The sequence below is a fragment of the Sceloporus occidentalis genome, unplaced genomic scaffold, assembly GCF_023333645.1.
Source record: "Sceloporus occidentalis isolate IW3139 unplaced genomic scaffold, rSceOcc1.0.p SCAF_5, whole genome shotgun sequence".
NCBI lineage: Eukaryota > Metazoa > Chordata > Lepidosauria > Squamata > Phrynosomatidae > Sceloporus > Sceloporus occidentalis.
This window is the reverse complement of record NW_028316985.1, coordinates 141,995,639-142,018,375: the sequence shown is the minus strand read 5'-3', so window position 1 is coordinate 142,018,375 and position 22,737 is coordinate 141,995,639. Positions and strand designations below refer to the sequence as shown.

Below are 22,737 nucleotides of genomic sequence, written 5' to 3'. Positions count from 1 at the left end.
GAACTCATTCGTTTTTAAAACTTCACTTAGAAAAGTGATTATAACTTTATGTCTTCTAAAATAATTTGAAAACAGCTATGCTATCTCAGAAAAAGTAAAATGCAAACAAAACAGATTGAGAATGATTTATATGAATGCATAGTGCTGAAGTTAATTACAACTAACCCAATAAAATAGTGCCTTTATTATTGTACAACAAGTAATAGCCCTAGACATAGAAAGCAGAGCTCTTTCTGTTGGATTTTTTTTTTTTTTTTGGCATGCTCAGTCCCACAGCACACTACATTAAGAATTAAATAAGTTGTAAATATGCCATACAGAAACAGCAGTTTTTAACTAAAAGCAGAAGACTCCCCTGCTGTTTAACCATTCAGTGTATTCCACTCTGAGCAGGCTTCCCATAAACTGGTGTTATACTGTTGTGTAGTAAATACCTGAAATTACCTTATAATGAGAATTTAATTTCAATACTTAAGGGGGAGTTTACTTCACAACAAAGTTCAAAGACAATGAAAACATGAGGTAACAGTTTATCTTTTAAAGGCAATAAACCATAAGTTTCATTGTGCCATAGTGTCATGTACTGAAAAATGGACACGTTTTAAATATTAACATTAATCATTCCTGTAAAAGGAGATTTCTGAAAAGCCATATAGTACCCTGCATATTTATAAATTATACAAATGTAGTGGGCATAACATTCAATTCACCTCACAATTTTTGGAACAGCTGTTGGTTCTATACAGCAGTCTGAATACCTTTGGCGGGCACCATAAACTTGTGTATTTTATCTTTGGGTAAGAATGAGAATACATCAGATAACTAAATCATCAGACCATGGGGACAGAGAAATTGTCATCAGGTCCGTGTCACACCGGTGAACACATCAGAGTGATTAAACCCAAATTAATGAATATAGGGTTAGAATTGTGAAACACTGGCCCATTTGAAAGACTTTTAATATATAGCTGTGTTAGTCTGTAGAATCAGTATATAGAGAGATCTTGTAGCACCTTTGAGACTAACTTCTTTCAGTTAGTCTCAAAGTTGCTACAAGATCTCTCTACATACTAATATTGATCACTGTTATTTGTACGGAGCCAGAAAACAAGGCTATCACAAATGTATAATAGGTTTTACTTAATGGTCAAGGGAAACAATTCTCAATCTGTAGAACAGATGGAGGAAAAAGAAACCAGACTATTTTATTGCCTTTAGTAAGAGATCAGTCCTTGTGGTCTTCTTCAACTGTCATCTATGCAACAATTTCAACAGAGGGCAGAACTGACGAGGAGAAGAAAAACAAGGCTATGTTACTAGGTCTGCTGGGTAGACAAACAAACGACCTTTGGCCTTTACTTGTCACCTACAACAGCAATTCCAGCAGATTGCTTTAATTGGTTCATCCTAGAAGATCATTATAAAAAATTACACTTGTTGGGTAATTCCCTGCTTCCTTTCCAAACCTTATTCCTTTGTGTATCTTGTCCTAAACTTTGACTTGGAAATCAGCATTTGTATCTTTTTGTAAACTGCCTTGAGTCCCAGAGTGGGATGAAAGTGGGATACAAATAATAATCCTGAGAACAGAGACAGTTGCTCTCTTTGTAAATTGTTTTGGGACAAAGCACAGGTACAAATGGCTTAAACAAATAAATGTGTGATAAGCGTTTTGGAAGGTCTAAGTGATAGAATATATGTGACAGACCTGAAGCAATTACATGTGTAATCATAATTTATATAAACCATAGCTAGAACCTGCAACAAAATGAAGCAACCTGCTTAAAATAATGAGTCCCAGTCCTGGGAAAAGAGAGGGATATAAATAAATATAATAAATAAATAAATAAATAAATAAATAAATAAATAAATAATGCCATTCGTGGTGGAACACATGAAACCGAGTATCTTGTCTGGTCCGGTAACACATACCTCTAGTACAGTGTCCTCTATGAGTTGTCACTGTACATATTCTAGCTTTGTCTGAGCTCCAGACAATTTCAGTTATATCTCTGTCATGTCAATAACATCCCAAATATGTACAATAGGCCTTCTCCTTACGTGAGGGATCCGTTCCGGACCCCCCTGTGTAAGGGAAAATCCATGTATGCTCGCGCTCCATAGGAAACAATGGGGCACGTGCATGCGACAATGGTGTGCGTGGCTTCCGCGTAAGCAGGAAACCATGTATAGTGCACCCGTGTATGGCACGGACGCACTGTATACAGAGAAACTGGGTTAGGCAAAAGAAGTTACTACAGTGATCAAATACTTAGAGGTGACCACTTTCAGAGGCCACAATTCTGTACTTTAGATTTTGCTGCATTTTACTGCATAGCTAATATAGCTAGCCAGAATACGTTTCCACAGTTTTGTGCCTTTCCCAATGTTTTCATGGTGCAGAAGTTACAGTCCAGCATGGCATACCCATACCAACAGCATCCTATATTTTAAAAAATGATTATGAATTAGAAATCTGTATCCCACAGTAAGTGTTGGCTGACTGAAATCATTCATGCCTGAAGAATGACTTTTATACAGTACCCCACCAGATTCAGCTCTTTAGTTGAATGAAGATAGTTTCAAATAGTGTGCCCTTGTGTCTACACCCATCTCAATATGAGATGAACAGCTGTGAATAGTGTGCCCTTGTGTCTACACCCATCTCAATATGAGATGAACAGCTGTGAACCATTATGATTATACCATTATAAATATTCTCACTTTTAAGACCTGCTACATGTAATTCACATGCACGTTAGTAGTCTCCACTACCAGTGTTAGGTTTAAAAGGCACACACAACACACTCTGTCTCACTTATACTCACCAGTATAAATACGCCAACATAAATGTGACCCAGACTAGCAATGGAGTGTTATGACACAACTAGCAGATTAACAATGAAGAGTGCATAGGCCAATGTGTTTTGTAAGTGCCTATTAAATCTACCTATCCATGTGGAAAGCCTGTCTAAAAACTGATTTTAAATATGACAGTGTCAGATTCAGAATCACATCTGCCTAGTACAAAACTAGATATTTGCTCAAAATAACTTGAAATCACTGCTGCAGTATTTATAATTATAGCAAAAGGTGTACAAGGTGTGTTATGCATTAAGACTTTCTACGTTTCTGCAGCCAAAACTCAGCTTACACCCTCTCCCTTAGTCTAGTCCTCTCTGCTAACTTTTCAAATTAAACAGAAAAGCTGTAAAACAGCAGGTTCTCAAATTAAAGCATACTTTATTTTCAGGGGTCTCCACACTTATAGGCTGACTTCCTGTCAGGAAGAGCTCTATTTCACTGCCTAGCCCAATCAGCAGGGAGTTCACAGAATTAAGTGCCAGTTGATATTACTTTGTTTTACATTTACCACCCATGAGAATATTGTTCAAAGATTCAGTTAGAAAACCAGCATGGTATCATCCTTCTGACTAGACTGCCAAACCACAGGGTGTGCTCTCTTAGCACAAAATTCACCTTAAATGGTTGGGTTTTTTTAAGTCCTAGTGTGCGGGTGCAGCAACAGGATGCCTTAAGATTTGTGGGGAGGGGGAACCTCTTACTTTTGTAGCTAAATTATGACCTTTTAGATCTTAACATCTGCAGTGGGATACTTTGATTTAAAACTGCTGAATTGGCTTTGCCCTCTAAGCGAAGTTATGAAATTTTTATTAATCCAAGTATAGTCACTAAAATCTAAATCAGAACCAAACATGCACACAACAGATTTACTTATTGTTATGGAACTGGTATGGGGATGAGAGCCATTGCATACCTGTTTGCTTATTTGTTTACTTTATTTATATGCACTTTTCTCCCAGGATGGGACACAAGGCAGCTTCCAGAACAACACATTTAAAACATTTTTACAAGCAAGTTTTAAAAGCAATTTTAAATCACTATATTAAAATACTATAAGAGCATTGGGGGGAAAAACACATAAAAAGTTAAAAAGAAATAAAACATGCATTTCCCTCCTAACCATTAAAAGCATGCTTAAATAAAACCGTCTGCTTGCCAGTGAAAGGAAAGCAGGGAGAGGGCCAGCATAGCCTCTCATGGAAGGGAATTCCAGAGGGTGGGGAGCAGCCACTAAGAAGGTACTCTCTCATATTCTCAACAAGTGAGCCTGTGATGGTAGTAGGACCAATAGAAAACCTTCCCCTGATCATCTTAAAGCTCTGGCAGGTTCACATGGTCTTTCAAATGGAGCCATATAGGGCTTTATAGGTCATGACCAGCACTTTGAATTGTGCATGGAAACAAACCAATGGTCAGTGAAGTTGTTTCAGCAAGGGAGTTGTATACTCCCTATAACTGGCTCTGGTCAGCAGTCTGACTGCCACTTTTTGAACCTTTCCAAAGGCATCCCCATGTAGGGTGCATTAGCATTAGTCCAAACAGGATGTAATCAAGACATGTATCATTATAGCCAGATCTCACATCTCAAGAAACATGTACAGCAACACACACTATTTTAACTGTGCAAATGCACTCCTGGCAACTGCTGAAACCTGGGCATCCAGGTTGAGAACTGAGTCCAAGAGAACACCCAAGCTATAAGCCTGAAATTTTAGAGGGAGTGTACTCCAACCAGCACAGGCAAAATCCCTATGCCCTGACCTGCCTTTTAGCTGACCAGCAGCACCTCTGTCTTGTCTGGATTAAGTTTCAATTTGTTTACTCTCATCCAGTCCACTACTGTCAACATACAATGGTTCAGTACCAAGACAGCTTCCTTGGATTCACTGTTGGGTGTCATCTGCATACTGGTGACACTGCACCTCAAAACTCTAGAATAGCTCTACCAGTGGTCTCATGCAGATGTTACATAACATGGGAGACAAAACAAGGCCCTGGGGGACTCCACAAGCCAACCACCAAGGTGTCGAACAGGAGTCCCCCAGCACTAGGTTCTAAGTTTGCCCTTCCAAAAAAAAAAAAAAATACAGAACCACTGCATAACAGTGCCTCCATGTCTCATTCCAGTGAGGCAGTCCAGAAGGATACCATGATCGATGGTATTGAAAGCTGCTGAGAGGGCCAGCCAAAACAACAGCTGTGATCCCTGGAATAGCGGTATAGAAATAAATTAAATTATTATTATTATTTATTATTATTATTAACAGGGACACACTCCCCCCTTCCAGTTCCCTGCGTAGTTCATCCACCGAGGCAACCAAAGCTGTCTCCATCCCATAAGCAGCCCTGAAGAGCATTTCATCCAGAAGCCATTGGAACTTGGAGGCCACCACACAATCCAATACGTTGCCCAAAAAGGATAATTGAAACTGACCAGTAGTCATTCAGAATGGTGGGATCCAGTGTGGTCTTTTTCAGTAACAGCCTTACCACATCCTCCTAGACAGGATGGAAAGCTCCCTTGCAGCCATGAGGCATTCACCACTCCCCTTGGACAGTCTCCTTCTAGCTGTTTTCAGGAACCAGGAAGGGCAAGGATCCAGTATACAAATGGTGGCTCTCACTTCTCCAAGGGTGCTGTCTACATCCTCAGCCTGCACAAACTGAAACTTATCCAATAATACAGGATAGGCAGGTGCCAACATTACATCCACTGGACCTGCCTCAACTATAGCATCCAAGTCAGAGCAGATCCAAGTAATTTTATCTACAACGTGTTTTGCAAACTCTTCACAGCAAGCTGTTGTGTGGTCTTTATTTTTATTTTTTTATTTTTTGTAGGCCAGAGTGTAAGAGGCCATTGACCACTCAAGACAGCTCCACTGAATAACACTGTGCAGATGCAACTGTGGCAGAGAAGTATAGTTCCTTCGCTGCCACCATCATCATGGCATAGGTCCTCCAATGAGCTCTAGCCCATGTTTAGTCAGACTTGCTCCAAGTCTTCCAACATCATTGCTTTAGTCTCCATACCACTAATTTCATCACCACCAGGGAGCTTACTTAGATCCACTTCATAGGAGATACTTAGCGGCAATTGTGTCCTCCACCCTCACCATCCGTATTCCAGAGATCAGCCAGGCCTTTGACAGAATCATCTGCCAAAATCCTGCCACCTACCTAAAGTCTTTTTGCATTCTACAAACCTCTATGTGCCCATCTATGACAACCCCATGAATTTCAGAGGGTTTTCTTAAGAAAGGTAATTTTGCCAGTTTATTTATCTGAAATATCACATACAGCACCTGGTATTTATTGCCAGTCTCCCATCCAAATAGTAACCAGGGCTGAACCTGCTTAGCCTCCAAGATCAGACAGGATATGCCTCAGCTATTTGGGGGCATACCTAGGACTGCTCTAGAACACCTTTATTCTGCTTAACTCAAATAAACAATACCTTCCTCATGAAAATCAAGCTCTAGAATGGCAAAATTGATGTCCAAGTCTGATGAATAAGCCAACTTAAGTTAACTGGCTGGTCCTCCGTGATTTTTGCCACCAATAAAATTGTGCCTCACACAGAGTGAATTTGTACTTTAGTAAGAGGCTATATAGACCGGCATAAAGAGCCAGGATTGGGGTGGAGTGGGGGGGGGGGGGTGGCAACCACATGCCGCTGCCCTGACTCTATCCCTATGCCGCTGTCATGCTGCCTGCCTGACCAGACGGTGGGCAGCATCACGACTTTCTGCAGTGCAGTGTTTACACATGGAGCTTTTTGCAGGCTCCAAAAGGCCACTTCTTTTGGAGCAGGCAAACCACCGGATTGGGACCATGACATACGGTTGCTGCAGCCCCGATCCGGCGCTCAAAGGGGCAGCATGACACAGCCCCTTTGGGACCCTCTGTTTAGGCCCTAAGTTTACTTTTTCGATTAATTAGGTGATGAATAAACATATATGCAGGCACGTGAAACACAACAAAAGGAGTAAGAGACTACTAAACCAGTATTTCCCATTATTTGGGCTCTGTCATTTTAATGGGGAAATGAAAAAGAAAGTGGGCTTATTTATTCATAGAAAAAATACAAATGGAAAAAATACAGAACATAATATATTCATGAGCAAAACAAACTTCCTACTATTGCCAGCTACACTAACTCTCACTCTGAGTTCATTTAAAGAGTAGTACAGATAAATGAAACTGGAAAAGACAGTACAAGAAAATATGTGTGAGACCAAAAGCCTGTCCCTTCCACTGAGAAGCATGTTCAGCTTGTGAAAAGAGAAGTCCTCCCCTTCTCCATGTGCTGTTTCCTTGTTCAACTCATAAGGAAAGTGAGGACTCTGATCAGGACAACTTCCACTACATGTAGAGGCTTCCAATGCAATCAGGAATCATAATGACTTAGGTCAGATCTAACACCACCATTATTCTTTCTCTCTCAGGCTTTCACTTTCAAATTGACATGTCCCATCTCTCCATTAGTCCTCCTAACATTAGTAAGGAATTAGTCTTCCAGACAGCTCCTTAGGCCCAGCTACCAAAAAATATCAGGTAACTTTGTTAATGGGTGTAGCAATACTTGTTAAGGATTGTTCTTTCCTTTGGACATGTGTCTTTCAGACATATTTCTTGGACATAGGGACGATAGTCTCAAATTTGCAAAATTGGTCTTATTTAGAATTTAATCATGGAAGGAAATATAGATTTGAATTTCATACATCAAGAATACTTTGAGGGAAGTATACCTGTCTTAAATGTTATGTCTGTGTTCACTTCCTACTGCCTTACCTGTAATCAAAGTAGGAACACAAAGCTCTTTTTGTGAAAAATATATTTGACTCATTTAAAAATTCAAAATATTTGTATTACGTCAGTAGAACAAAATTCTTATTGATGCAACTGAGCAATGGATTTGACAGAGGATATCTGTCAGGGTAATTTAACACCAACATGTGCAAGCAGGGTTCAGAAAAGGAGAGGCACTAGGGACCACACTGCAAACATATGATGGATAATGGCCAGAGGACCATTAGTAGTGGATTGTGCCTCCAGCCATCTCAGGAATGGAGTGTACACAGGAATTCCCAGGGGGAAAATCAATATATACTTTATAGATTACAACAGATCACCAAAAGCTATGAAGGGCTCTAGAGGTCATGAGAGTGCCACTACATTTGATAGTATCTAGGATAAGAGGCTACTGTTAGAACAAAACAGAACAGAATATGGTAAAACAAAATGGTTCCCAAATGGCAGGCAAGGCTGCATTGTATCACACACCCTCTAAATCGCTATCAGCTACCACCTTTATATTGTTAATTCTTGTATGTGTGTGTGTGAATGTATGTTTTTGTATGAAAACTTATTTCCCTTTTGCTGTTATAAAACTACATTTGGAACGTGCATTCTTGAGTTCAGATTTTTGGAATCAGTATACATTAAGTCTGACCGCCACCTTTTTAGTTACCCGAAGCTTTTTCACAGCCTTCCTTTGAGCTAATGTGGGTGCCCAATCAGGGCCCTTGCATTTTGGATAACACCACAAAATAAGAAAAAGATTAGGAATAAGGGCAGTGATGAAAGAATGAGAATGCAGACATACAACTGAGCACCAAAGTCAGAACTGTCCAAGCCATAGTATTTCCCATTACCATGTACAGATGTGAGAGCTGGACAGTGAAAAAAAAATCAACTTATTTGAGATGTGGCTCTCTAGAAGAGTGCTAAGGATACTGTGGACAGCTGAAAAGACAAGAACAGATCAAATCAGATGTCTCCCTGAAAATCGAAATGACGAAACTGTGGCTGTCGTACTTTGGCCACATCATGAGAAGAAAATAATCTTAAAAAGACAATAATGCTAGGAAAGGTTGAGGGCAGTAGGAAGAGTGTAAAACCACACATCAAATGACTAGACTCAATAAGGAAGGTCATGAACATGAATCTACAAGATTTAAACAGAGTCTCCCTGTCCATTATCTTTTCTTTGCTGCTGAGATCAGATCTGTGCAGATGTGCTGTGGGCAAACTGCTTGGGTGTTCACCTGGGGGGAAAAAATCACTGGGACCCAAATGAGTTCCACTCATTGTTTCAATGTATTCTAAAAACAGTCTTAATAATGTTGGGTAGTGGACAGATAATTTGTCAGAAAGAACTCACATTTTCTGGTTGTGTCATAACTACTGATTACCTACTTGGGGAGAAGTTTTAAAATGCAGGTGTACATGAAATGTTCCAGACAACTATTTTAGTGCAGACTGTATTTGAAAATACTGCATTTTAATAACCTTCTGCACAGTTAATTCAAGGACACAGTCAGTTAACAGATCTGATAAATAAATAATTGTACACAAGGGACTGTTATTACACACCACTGAATCTGTACATGCAATGATATAAAATTTTGTGGTGTTTTTATTCTAAATAGCGTTTGACCAAATGTTATAAAAGGATGGCATACTAGCATAGCTCATATATAGCTCTACATATGTCCTGTATGTGTTGCATTCAAAGATGAGCATCAGGCTGTACATTTCATTCTTTTGGCTGGTTTAATTACTTGGACAGGAAGCTGGGCCAGACTAGATGGTGCGTCTAGTTTCAATGTACTGTATGCATTTCTGATAAATGGGAAAAGAATAGATGACCTGGCAGAAGGCTCAGACAATAACATGTGATTTACAGGACATAAATGCAGCTACTATAAGATTTATCTGACAGCCCTCTACGATAGTGGACTGTTGAGTATCCGATGGAATGATTTCTAGTCTTGAAAGTCTACTACTGAGTAGCCATACACATTATTTATTTATTAGATGTTTTGGGTTGAAACCATTTTTAAATGATGCACTTCACAATACTCAGCCATAAATTTAGCTTTAAACTCTGTAGGGGAGGTAGTGTTATTGGAATGTATGTCAGACTGAATTAGGATGAGCAACACAATGCTTTTATAAAGTGGCCTTGAATGCAAAGCTGATTCTTTCAAAAATGATATTAATGTCAAATCAGCAGGAACACTTTTCAGTTAATATGAAGTGCAGAATTTCTTTATGTTGTTATAAATTTATATGTAGATAAACCTTCAGACTTAGAATTTGGTGTCAATTAAAAACTGCTAAGGAATCTGGGAGATCTTTGTAGATGCCCCTGGGTACTTGGCAAAGTTATCAATATTTGCACAGAGCAAGAGGAAAAGAAAGAAGACATTTCCCAAAGATATTATATATAGGTGGCAGCAAAATACTATTGAACTAAATAGATTTTCGGTATATTAAAGAAAAACCTTCCACAAAAGTTGTTTTTAAAAAAGAGATTTAACTTTTTTTCATACTCAGTGGTCATTTCAAAAAAGAGTATTTCAGCTATAACCAACATTAAAGCAAGGGTAACATATGTGAGAAAGGAATATTGTAAGCAAGCAGTTTTTAATGATTAGGTACGTATCATGGAGAAATTAATCAGAGCGATGCTATAATTTAACATCATGTCTGACAAATTTGTAAAGTTCTAAATCATATTTATAGATGCTTACTTGTAACTATACTGTATTATTTATGTGATTAAAACCTAGTTTTTGACCTGATCTTTCGATCTTTGGCACTCCATCCTCTCCATCTCTTTTTAAAAATTAATTAAAGTTTTAGCAGGAGGGTCACTTCACTGCCCACCCCATCCTAGTCCCACAAAAAGAAAAAAAATCAATCAAACTCAACACCATCTCCTCCCAGTATCTATAAAATGTCGAGGTGAGATTCAATTTCATATCTCTCAAGCTTTCATGTAGGAACAGACAGTTTACCCCTTAAGAAAATAAATCACTCCTGTGATTGCTGTGCTGACCTCTTTGAATTAGGAAAATTCAGAGTGAAAAATATAATAATCACCCTAGATCTGACTCTTATACATCTGGATCTAATTTCAGTTTCACTTCTTACACCACTTTTGCATCATCTGAAAAAGTATCACAGCTATTCTGAAATAATCTTAGGTATACCATTTACTGTATTGGTTTAGTTCAATTGTTTCTTATAAAATAATAAACTTCATTGCTACTAGCTCTATCAGTCCACTGGCATATATTCTATATTTGATTAGATTACCATTGAACAGCGCTGTGACATGTATGACAAATAGGCACATTAGAGCATGTCATTTACTCTGTTTTAGATCACATCAGCACCTACAATGTCCAGCGTGAAGAGTTCCAAAATGAGCAATATTCAATTTGTGTTTGGCTTTGGGGGTTTTAAGCAAAAATTAAAAAAAAAACCAAATATTATTCAAGTGCATAATACAGTTTAAACTAAGACCACCATTTTAATTCAAGTAATTTTCACATAATGAAAGCTAATGTTCAAAAGAAGGCCTTAACTACATTTCACCAGCATACTGCATTTCCTTTGACAACAGAAATAAAAAGGTAAAACAACTGTAACTGAGCATGAACTCTAATTGTTTACTTTATTAAGAAGATGTTAACAAGCTTGCATGTATTTTGAGAAGAAACAGAAATAGTGACAACACTGTCCTGACTACAACATTGAATAATAAACTACAACCATAACTATTCTTCACTAGTTCATTGTAAAAATCCATTAGGTGTAATCTCCAGAAGTAATTGTTTTTATTGCACTTTATTGTCAATGCAGGTTATTGATTTTTCACACCTTCTATGATTCTTTCATTTGTATTCATGAAATGTCCATCAGCACAGTCTAAATACATTTGGCAATATAGGCACTAAAACGAATAAATCGATGTAAAAAAACATTAATTTTGCATTATCCTTATTCGTCAGGCAAGTAAACCATAAGGGCTTTAAATGAAGGGCAAAGGTTTTGAAATGGGTCAAAACCCTTGACCTCTAGACCAATAACGTTCCCATTAAAAAAGGCTATTTTAAAGTTTTAAGTAGGGGAATTTACTACCAGGAAGGTATCATTTTTAAAAGGCAACAAAGAAAAGCTCAATAGAAGCCTCCTATATAATTAAAATGAAGAAAAATAGGAGATGAGTAAACTGTGCTTATATGATCTACTACATACTAGTATTTGTTGACAACTCTAATTTTTCAGATTAGATTTTCTGTTAATCATGGTGATGTGAAACACTGTTTCCAGAGCAGCAGACATTCCACATTTCACAGATCAGAAAACAATTCAGATAGCTGGCAATTGCAGTTTACTCTTTCTCCTCAAACAGTGTGGAGATGTCAAGGACAATTGGTAAGGAGCACCAGATATTGATAGACTTCTTTAAGGATAAAAAGAAATGAAACCCCATTAACTACAGTGGGTTTAATTCAGATGTCATCATGCTCCATGGAGAGTCACAAAAATTAAGTGGATTTAAGTTAGGACTAAGTCATATTTATTTGAGTGGGCTTATTATAAGTGTAATTAAGGCTGTATACAATAGTTATTGTTTTTGTAACATTATGATATTATGTCCATGTCAGAATCTCTATTAGATTAATTTACTTACCAAATATAAAGTTATTAAAATATTATTAAAAGAAAATAAGAATTTTAGAATATTTACCATAGCTGATTGCATGCAATGTTACTTCTTTTTTGCAAAGAGTGGTAATCATGCAGCCCTCCAGATGTTGCTGCAATGTCACTCCAAATATTTTTACCACTGGCTATGCTGGATAGGGCTCCCATGATTTGAAGTCTAACAACATCTGCATCTCCACATGACTCCCATCCCCAATGTAAACCAGCTTCACCCAGCTTGGTGCTATCTCAAACTGTTGAATTACAACTGAAATTCATCCTCAGGCAGTGGAATGCAACTGAAATCATCCTTAACTGGCATGATCATTGGCTAAGGATGTTCCAACACATCAAGAGGAAGTCAAGTTGGGAAAGTTTGCTGGAAAGTATTCATTTTCAGCAAATGGAGAGGACCCTCAAGTAGGTTGCACCAGAACCAACATGACCACTAATTTTTGTTTGGATTTTTCTCTAAATAAAGCCATGTCAGGGACAACTATAGGAAGTAATTAGAGACATATATGTGGGGGTAAGGGGGAGTAAAAGTAGGTGGCATCTTTCAGAATGAGGCTAAGGGTGCTCCAAAAAGGTAAATGACTTCTGCTATGAACAAAACTGCAATGGATCATTTGTAAAGCTCCTCCCCACTTTTTTGACAATTCCAATTTCAAAGCAGCTGCAACTCACCTGAGAACAAAGTAGCATGACCAACTCCACAACAGAACTGCTAGATTTCATGCACACAAGACCTAATGAAAGAGAAAAAGGAACTCAGTGATCTACTTGTATTTATTCTGCCACTCATATATTTATTGCTCTTTCGTATTTGCTGAAAAGGCACATATTTTGATATTGAGTTTGGTTAGTGCTATTACTGCGATGTAGACTAAGAAAACAAGAAATTTTAAGGCTTTACTGTACTTTAGCATCGAAATGCTAATACATTACTATAAAACATGCTAAAAGCAGGCATCATTTTTATCACTGCCATGGAGAATTCTGATATAAAAAGATGCCCTGCAGCTATTTAACTGACATTACATAAATATTTGTGTTTCAAGTTAATAAAAGCTTACATAGCATATGGTATATTGATTTATAGTACTTACATTTCTTCACCTTGGAGTGGATTGATCATTATATATGCAGAGAAGGGAAATGGCTCTATGACCTTTGCTTTCTCCATTGAGCTCTCTCCCTTCAGCCCTCCAGCTATCAATCAAGTTTCCATTTTGTTTCATGGCAGCAGACATCCCAAACACTCTTATTAGTACTTTGACCCTTGACCCTCACCTAAACCTTGTGGGGAGGGGACTGCAAGATGTAACCTATACATTTGTGATTAGTTTATGAACTAATTTGGTTATTACCAGCAATTCACACTTCATGCTATTTCTCTATTAACATTAAAAGGTATTTTAATGGCCTAAAATGGTGGGCATTTTTTTCATTAATCTGTGCTTTGACATGCTAAGAACTGTGAGGGTTGTTGCTTCTCTCTGGAATAAATTAATGAGGAAACTTATAAAACAAATTAGAAATCTAGTGGATAATGTCTTTGGGCAGTACAGATGAAACTTTAAGTAGACATTTTACTTATTCACCTACAGAATCACAATAATGCTGCTCTTCTATGTCTACCATGCTTAAAAAACACTGCACAGAATATGCTGACTCAAAATGCAATGAAATATAATCTGTGTATGCATTATTTTTACCATTTTGCTAGGATATACTGTATTAAATTACTTATTTGTTTATCCTAAAGGCTGGATGGATTACTTATCCTAAAGGCTGGATGGATAAGGAGGGAACTACAGTAAATCATAACTGTGTGATGTGTGGAGGTGGCAACCAGGCACAGGCAAGTAAAAAAAACTCACACATGTCAAAAAGAATGAAAAGGCAAAGCAAAGGAAATGGTGACTATGTTAGCAGTGATTATAACCTTCAACTGTAATGTACTTATTTTAACCTAGAAAATCTGACAGACATACACAAATCCTTCTAAGCCTGATACCTTTCTGTGCTCCTTTAAAAGGAAGCACCAAAAGCTGCCACTGTCACCATTTTCCCATTCAGACATTCAAAAAGGCCAGAAGTGGCACCACAACAGAGTGAGTAGAGGGGGGAATAGCTTCTTTTGGCTGTTCCCAGTATGGACTAATTTCTCACCTTTCACCCCTCTATTAAAAGTATGGGATAGTTCCTCTTTTTGACAAGCATTAAAGTAATTACATTGAACTGTGGCTAAGTCAAACTGTGGATAGTTTTTGGGTCATTTTTTGACTAAAATTTCTAGACTTATAAATGAGTATATACAGTATGCTAAGTGCATCAGAATTAAATATATCTTTTTTCAGGACCCAAACATTTGCTTCTATTATTATGCATTTCTAATGGAACTCCAGGTGCCTTAAGGCACTTTCCTTCAAACCAGAAATGAATGCTAGGTGTTCCAAAACTAAGTAAACAGATGATGAGGCAGAGAACACTACCCCGCCTCTGTTGCCATTCACATCATACTCCATATATGTGAGGGACTTTCTGTGAGGGAGAACCTCCTGGTTATATAAAGGATTAAAATGATGCATATTATAAGTTACTAGGAGAACAACAGAAATTGGGCATCTAAGTGAAAAATTGACATCAAAACTGGTAAGGAAAAAGGAACAGGGTGAGTCCTTATATTACTATTGTTTTAAAAAATCATAGAGGAGGTACAAACCATTTAAACCTGATTGTCCAGTTCACAAATCATTTCTGTCTCCTAAGGCTCTACTTGAGTTCTGCCCTGCAAAAAACCACCATCTGCCCACTTTATTGTATGCCACGTCTCTTTCTAAATCAGTCTCAGATGTTCAAGGATACTGTGTTTCCTGCTCTCCTGTTTCTCATGTTTTTGTGCTCTATAAATGGCTTCTCCTAAACTCTGGCATCAAGTTTTCCCCTCATTTTTTCATTCTGTAAAATACTAAAGTGAGCCTGCTCTCAACTATTTGGTATCAAAACTGTACTGAAACTTAAATTCACCTTTATACAACTGGTAGCATCAGCCCTTAGAACTGACAGTGTCTCTCGATCATCCAGACATTCTGCTGCTCAACTTGTTTAACAGATCAGAACAAAATTAACCTCATCAGATGCTGGAAGACATTTTGTTCCACCAGTGAATTAAAATTATTGTTAAACATTACCTCTGGATGAGGTATCTCACCCTTGCCAATGCTATAAGCAGGGCATTAGAGTATATGTCTAAGAAACATTTTAAAATGATGGGCATTAGTGAATTAAGGTGTCTCGTGTCACTCATTAGTAAGCTGATCTCCCCTTCCTATAGCACACAGATTCTAACCTGTCATGAATGGTGAAAACGGCATCCTAGGGGCTGTCCACACTGCAGAAATAATCCAGTTTCACACCATTTTAACTGCCATGGCTCAGTGGTATGTAATTCTGGGATTTGAAATTTTGTGAGATATTTAGCCTTCTATGTGAGAGTGTTCTGGTGCCACAATAAACTACAATCCCCAGAATTCCATAGCATTGAACCATGGCAGTTAAAGTGATGTCAAACTGGATTATTTCCGCAGTGCGGATGCAACCTTAGTGAGTAAAGAGGACAGTCCCTTTGGAGTAAAGGTACAATTCAGTGAAGCTGGTGAATACAAAAGGACCCTTTGCATCCAGTAGGGCTATAAAATAAAGACAATGAAACTATGCTAGATACAACTTTCATGGAAGAGTTACAACAGCTTCTAAGTGGGAAGAAGAGGTAGGAGAAATGAAGAAATTACATGAAAACAGAGAGGAAGAGGAACAGATTTAGAGAGTGGCTCATTAGAAAGGACCACCCATCAGTGTTACTGAACATACAATGGGTTTTCAACCCCCTCTCTCATCACCTTACAGTCCATGAAAGGCTGCCTCTAAAGGCTGGAGGCTGTCTGAAGCAACATGTGATATGGCACATAAATCTGCAGCAGGTTAAACCATTCTATATTATATGGAAGCACCTGATGCATCCACAGGCCTCTATGGAACCTAACCACAGGAGTGGAAAAGCAATACCATAATAATAGGATTCTTAACACTACGACTACAGACATGTTCTCGTATGGACTGAACATTAAATTATTCACTCTGTCTAAAAAAAATAATGAAAATACTGAAGTCAACCTCTAGTTTCAAACTTTATGGGAGTTTTCATTTCAAAATTAAAAATCTTAACTTTAGAAAGCATAAAAAGGGGGAAACTTACTTGTACCTTCTATCAGTAGCTCTTGCCCATGGCTACCCAAAAGTGTACGAGAAAGAAAAGGAGCAAAATCCACAAATATCTCCCTCAGAAGAGGGGCAGCTTTTTCCAAAGCATGCTCAAGCCTCTCTGTAATACTAAGAAAAGGAAAAGATTAAAAGAGAATCTAAAATTCTTTAAGGAGAAAAAAAATGCAGTGTATTAAATGCAGCAATGAGAATGCCTAAGTCAGTGGGCTAATCACCACTGTGTTTTTTATTCACATTACAGTAGTAGTGATAGAAATCTAAAACTTCCTACTGACCTCAGAAGGAGCACAATCCAGTCAGAGGTGTAGAGTGAATCCCATAATTACTTAAATAAATAGGAAAGTGATAACCCCAGTTCAAAAAAGTCAAGTTATTTTTTTAAAAAATACCTCATGTTTGAAGCAGAATCTTCAGGCACAGAAGAAACTGTAGGAACAGATGGTAATCTTGAATTGGATGATCCACTGCCTGCAAAATTATTTTTGTTATTAATTTACATAGTACATGTGAAGCCACTCTAAACCATGTCAGACCATTGATCCATCTTATTCAGTATTGTCTACTCTGAGTGACAGGAGCTTTTCATAGCTACAGGCAAAGATCTTTACCAGTCTGGCTATCCGAAATGCATTTAAGTGGAGATGCCACAAACTGAAACATGGGACTGGTTAAACAGAAAGCGTATGTTTTGTTATAGTGAGCTGTGGCTCTGATTGTATAGGCAGAGGATACAGGTAAGACTAGTGGGTGTTAGAATTTCTACCTATCATTTATCAACTATCCAATAGGCACATATGGGCAAAACAATCACTATTGATTTTAACATTTTTAAAAACACATTTCACCTGTTCCTGATTTTTCAACATAAAATAAAATAAATAAATAATAAAAATAAAACTTTTATTTATATCCCACTTTTCTGTGACAAGACAATGAAAGCGCCTTACAGCACGTTAAAATCCACATTTACAAATTTGTTTCCCCAATTCCCCCCCTTAAAAAAGGATTAAACAAGTTACAATTAAAACAACTATTAAAAACACAATAAAAAATACAGCAAGGACAGAGTGGTGGGCTAATCCATGATGTGGGGGGCAGTCATTCTGTGGCCGGGCACTTTTATTCGGGAAAGGCCTGCCGGAAGAGATCCGTCTTGACAGCTGGCAATTTGACAGATCTCATCCGGCAGACCATTCCATAGTTTGGGAGCAATTGCAGAGAAACATTAATTGTGAAGATTTGTGCATCACAAAATAATTCCTGCATCAAGAACTTAGGAGGCAGGAAAAAAATCAACAACATAGACTGCAAAGTTCATTAACGTGAATTCTAATATGTGTAAAAATAAAACCTGAAACAATCAATATACAGCCTTGCCTTGGTATGTTGGCAGCCAAGTCATTATCTTTACATTTATTTGAAGAAGTTTTTATATTTGTAAAAGACAGGGACAACTGCTATCGCAGAGTTCAGAATACTGAAATAGGTTTTAATTGGTTTTCTTGCTTTTGAGTTCTTCCCAGCCCTAACCCCCCCCCCCCCCCAGGATTAGGCAAACTATAAATCTAAAGGGATTATATTAAATTTATTTGAGATATCAGCTTCTGAATGTGGACATTCAGAGAAAGCAAAACAGTTTTGAGTTACTCTAACTAGATGGTGAACAGTTTATGCTACAAAACTTGGCACACTTCCAGTTAAAATGAAGTTTGTTTTTTATTGTAGCACACACTATTTCAAGTCACGTTTCCTATGTTGCATCAACAGAATATAACCAAGCAATGTATCAATTTGTTTAAATTAATGCCTCAGAGAAAGGGAAAAGGAGTCGAAATGGTGGTTCCATCTCCAACTGAAGCCCCAGCCTGTCACATTAAGCACTGTATCTTAGTGATAACCTCCAATGATTGTTTTTCAAATGCTAATCATCTCAAGTACTGGTTTGCCTAGAAATATTTAAAACATCACCTATAGGAGAAGGAAGGGTACCGTTACCACCCAGGGAGACTTTCTAGCTTGCTGTTGCCTGTTCCTGCTATCTATCTCTCCTTGTGGATTTATGCCTGCCAGACCTCCTTCCCCATTCAGGTCCAAGCCTCCAATTCAGCTGTTGGAACATTAACCAATTTCTTCCTGTCCCATCCCCAGAAAAGGAAAAAAGCTGGCAAGGTAAGGTGGATGATCCCATTGTGGAGAAAGGAGGCATAGAAATCTTGGAAATAAATGAAAATTAAATAAAAAATAACTTCTTTTGTGGAAATGATATCATCTGTAGTAAGAACCAGTCTTTCTGCTCTCTAGGTGAAGAGGTTATTACTACTTGCCAAAGAATGCTTGGGACCATAAGTATTTAGGATTTAAGAGGTTGTTTTGTTAAAATTTTTCAGATTTTGGAATAGAGATATATAAAATGTCAGAGGGCAGCAGCAGAGGCAGCAGTAAACTATGGCTGCCAGGTGTGCATTCTTTGGGCTCCCCCATCTTCAGGGAGAAGAGCAGAGTGGGAATGAGGAAGCAAGGGAGATGGCACAGCCAAGTCTGCACCCAAACTTTGCACAAGCAGTGGCTGTGGTAGTAGCTACTGCTGCTGTTCCTCTACCACCACCTCCCTGAATAATTACTACTAGCCTATGTCCAAAAACCTATTCTGGTGCATGTACTTGCCCTCCCATCTACAAGAGTTCCTGGATAAGATGCATTATTGAGCTGCATTTCAGTCTATCTCCTGGTGTGGTTATAAGACAGAAGACAGTATCACTTTACACAGTTATAGTGCTATTATTCGACTGCTATGGCTGGATTTGCAGTTTAAGGAGGGCATTTAGAATTCTCAGCCAGAGTGCTTTTAGGCCTCACTGAATTATAAACCCCAGAATTCCACTGGAAGCAGCCATAACAATTAAAGTGGAATAATTGTCCTATAACCATGTAGTGTGATAATGAACGGGGTCAGTTTTAGTCTCCATGTAGTTTCTCCATTTGGAAAGTATTCAAACTTCAGTTGGCTCAAAATACTGTGAACAAACTATTGATCACGACTTGTAGCAGGAACATGCATCTCCCATTACAACATTTTCACTGACTACTGGATGCAACTTATTGCTGTTTATGACCTCCAAAGCTCTATATAACTTGTGTCTAAAACTATGTGAAATCTCTCCAAATGAACCTCTCCAAACAAACTTGAGTTTTGAGACTCAAGCTGTGGGGAAAAGCTTACTCTTAGATCCACTTCCATAACAGACATGTTTGATGAAGACACAAGAGAAGGCCTTTTCAGTGACTGCTCCCAGACTTTGCAATGGCCTCTCTGCGGGGACTAGGTTGGCCCCTTCTCTGCTTTCCTTCTATCAGCAGGCAGAGGCATTTTTATACATATATTTGGCCATTAGCTGGCTGATGTGGAACTTTTTAGAAGGGGAGCTGACAAACCTTTAATATTTTTCCATTTATTATGTCTTAAATAATCTAAATACATTTTAATTCAATTTTGGTATGATATTATTTAAGCTGTATTTATTATTATAATTTATTTTAGCTATGTCCCTCTTGAATCTGTCTTGTAAGCCACCTTAAATCTTATAGTGGAAGAACATAAATAAAATAAATGAGTAACTTTTAAAAAACCTGGCTGCTTTAAATATACAGGAAGGACAAGAATATTGAGCTGAATATAAGTGAAATTTCATACAAAACTGAAAACACGCACATGGATTTTCTGTTAAAGTATTTTATCATTCCAAATCATGGGTCACTGCTGAACAGACTTCAAAAGGTTTCACCATTGGTATAACATTTTCAGTTGTACACACAAAATATCCCCAAAGCATTCCTGTAGATCAAAATGCTGTGACAATTCCATCATCTCAGTCTCTTTAGAAACCATAATCCAAAAGAATGCATTTCCTTCTAGCAAGCCAGAAAACTTAAAACCAATCAAAGCACCAAAATGCCAGTTACATGCTACTCTTTAAGTGACTTCAGAGTACTATTTCATATAAATGCTCTGGATAAATGCATAAGGTACAGTTCCCAACTAAGTTTTCATTAAAGGAATGGCTTTTGTATATTTAGGGGGAAAAGAGACTTTTCAGAAGCATGTTTTCATCTAAAACACACATGCAAGTAAGTGCAGTAGCTACTTCAAACATGTGGAACCAAAGTGACTTATCTCTCTTATCCTTTCACTGATAAACTGGCTCCTTCAAACTGACAGTTTTACAGACATTCGCAAGGACATAAAAGAAAATGCAAATAGATCATCTGTCTAGCACCCTTCTAGTGAAAGCTTATTGTTTATTCAAGGTCCCCAAGGGTCTAAACAAATAATGTCTCTAGTAATAAACTGTCCTTAAAAGGAAGTGCTTCTCCCAAAACACTTGGATGTCTTTGAATGTACATATGCAAAGAAAGTGATACCTACTGTGCACTTTAATGACAAGATTGTAGCTACTAGAAAACAGGTTTTATTCTCCCTTCCCTAACAAAGTCCAGGTTCAGAAACAAAGATTTTTTTAAAAAAAGAACATTTACTTAAGTAATGAATTACTTCAGTTACTGGGTCAACAAGGGTTCTAAAATGAAATGCTTAAACAAGGAAATCTAAAGAATGACAGATTTTTAAACTATAATATATTCTGTACAAATATATTATTATCATTTATTATGCAAAACCCAAGTTAAGTAACCAAGAACAACATTCAGACATCTTTAGCTGTCTGCCAATTCTTCCATCAGCATTATGGAAAAATCATTACATTCCAGCCTAGCTCCACAGGTACACTATTGACTCTGCTTGCCATAAAAGTTCTGTTATGAGACATTTTCTACATGATGTCAAGGCATCTCCAGCTTGCACTTCACTTGTGGGGATATCTTACCTCTCCATCACTGGATAGTCTTTATTTTGGGCTGGGGAAAATGCTATTGTTTCTTTGGAGAGGACTTTCATTGCTATTGAGATTGCCATTGGAATATAGCTGCATAAGCCAGTAATGAGGGACGGTCATTCTTAGTGGCAGAGAATCTGCCTTGCACACAGACAGTTCTGTTTCAATATCTAGAACTGCAGAGGTGACTTTCTGAGATGCTAGAGAAATGCTGTGAATGGGCAAGACCGGGTAGAACGGTCTGAAACTCAGAAAGTAACGTCACATACCCCTGCTAGAGGCAGCTACTAACTACATTGAAATGTGACTGAACTTTTTATCTATCTCTGTCTTAAACATATCAAGATCATTCTGAAACATTTTAAAAATGCTTTTGGAAAATTCATCAAAAGTTTTTAAAGACAAAACAAAACAAGGAGTAATCCCAGACACAGCTACTCCTGTAATCCTTGATAATGACCTGTTGTTTCACGTTTCCCTGACAATGGCTCATTATTTCTGTTTACAAAATGTTTGTCTGTAACAACAAATGAGCAAAGTCCTGGGGCATGTTAAAGACTAAGAAATTTATTATTAGTTTATAAATGAATGCGTGTTGAAATATTGATATAAATTTGTTAAGACTTTATGGTGCCATGATGTTCATATTATTTCCAATTTATTTTGTGTAGGTATTCAGAGGATTTGGTTCTTTCTTTCCAAAACTGGAATGCAGATCTAGCTTTGGAGAGAGGGCAAGTTCCTTAACCATCATCTGCACCAATCTGTGGTATCAATATCTCCAATTCTGTGAACATTACAAGAACTCCTGTTCAAAGGCTAAAATTTTATTCTTCTGGACATTTCCTGAGTAAACCCTAAGAAGCAAATAACTGAGAAATACTGGACTATATAACCGAGCAGAAGCATCAAACAGCCAAGCTATTTTATAATCTCTTTTGCTATTTAAACTATCTCCAATCCCATATTTTGTAGTCATGGCTGTTTCTCTGAGACTGAAATCATTTGTTAAACATTGAAAATGACTACATTAATTTCTATTCCAGCTTTCTTCTGGATTATCTATGAATTTCATTAACAAAGAAATTGCTAGCTACATAGGCTTCTGCATTTTCCTTCATCAAATTTGAATGAACTCCAGGTTTGCTCATTCAATTTGTCCATACATGAGTTTAGAGGCAGAAAGTGG

The 22,737-nt window shown here is 37.6% G+C and overlaps 1 protein-coding gene across 10 annotated transcripts in view; it reads right to left on the bottom strand.

Moving 5' to 3' along the window:
• The window catches only part of LRBA (LPS responsive beige-like anchor protein), a 430,053-nt gene that overhangs the window by 288,482 nt on the left and 118,834 nt on the right, over positions 1 to 22,737 (bottom strand). For 8 of the 10 annotated variants that reach the window (XM_089525694.1, XM_089525696.1, XM_089525700.1 and 5 more), the window contains 3 exons: positions 17,049 to 17,127; positions 16,634 to 16,767; positions 13,060 to 13,121 (listed from right to left, as the gene is read on the bottom strand). In XM_089525694.1, coding sequence (XP_089381820.1) covers positions 13,060 to 13,121; positions 16,634 to 16,767; positions 17,049 to 17,127 — 275 coding nt within the window. The remainder of the gene's footprint in view (positions 1 to 13,059; positions 13,122 to 16,633; positions 16,768 to 17,048; positions 17,128 to 22,737) is intronic. The other 2 variants (XM_089525695.1, XM_089525698.1) reach the window with 1 other exon arrangement.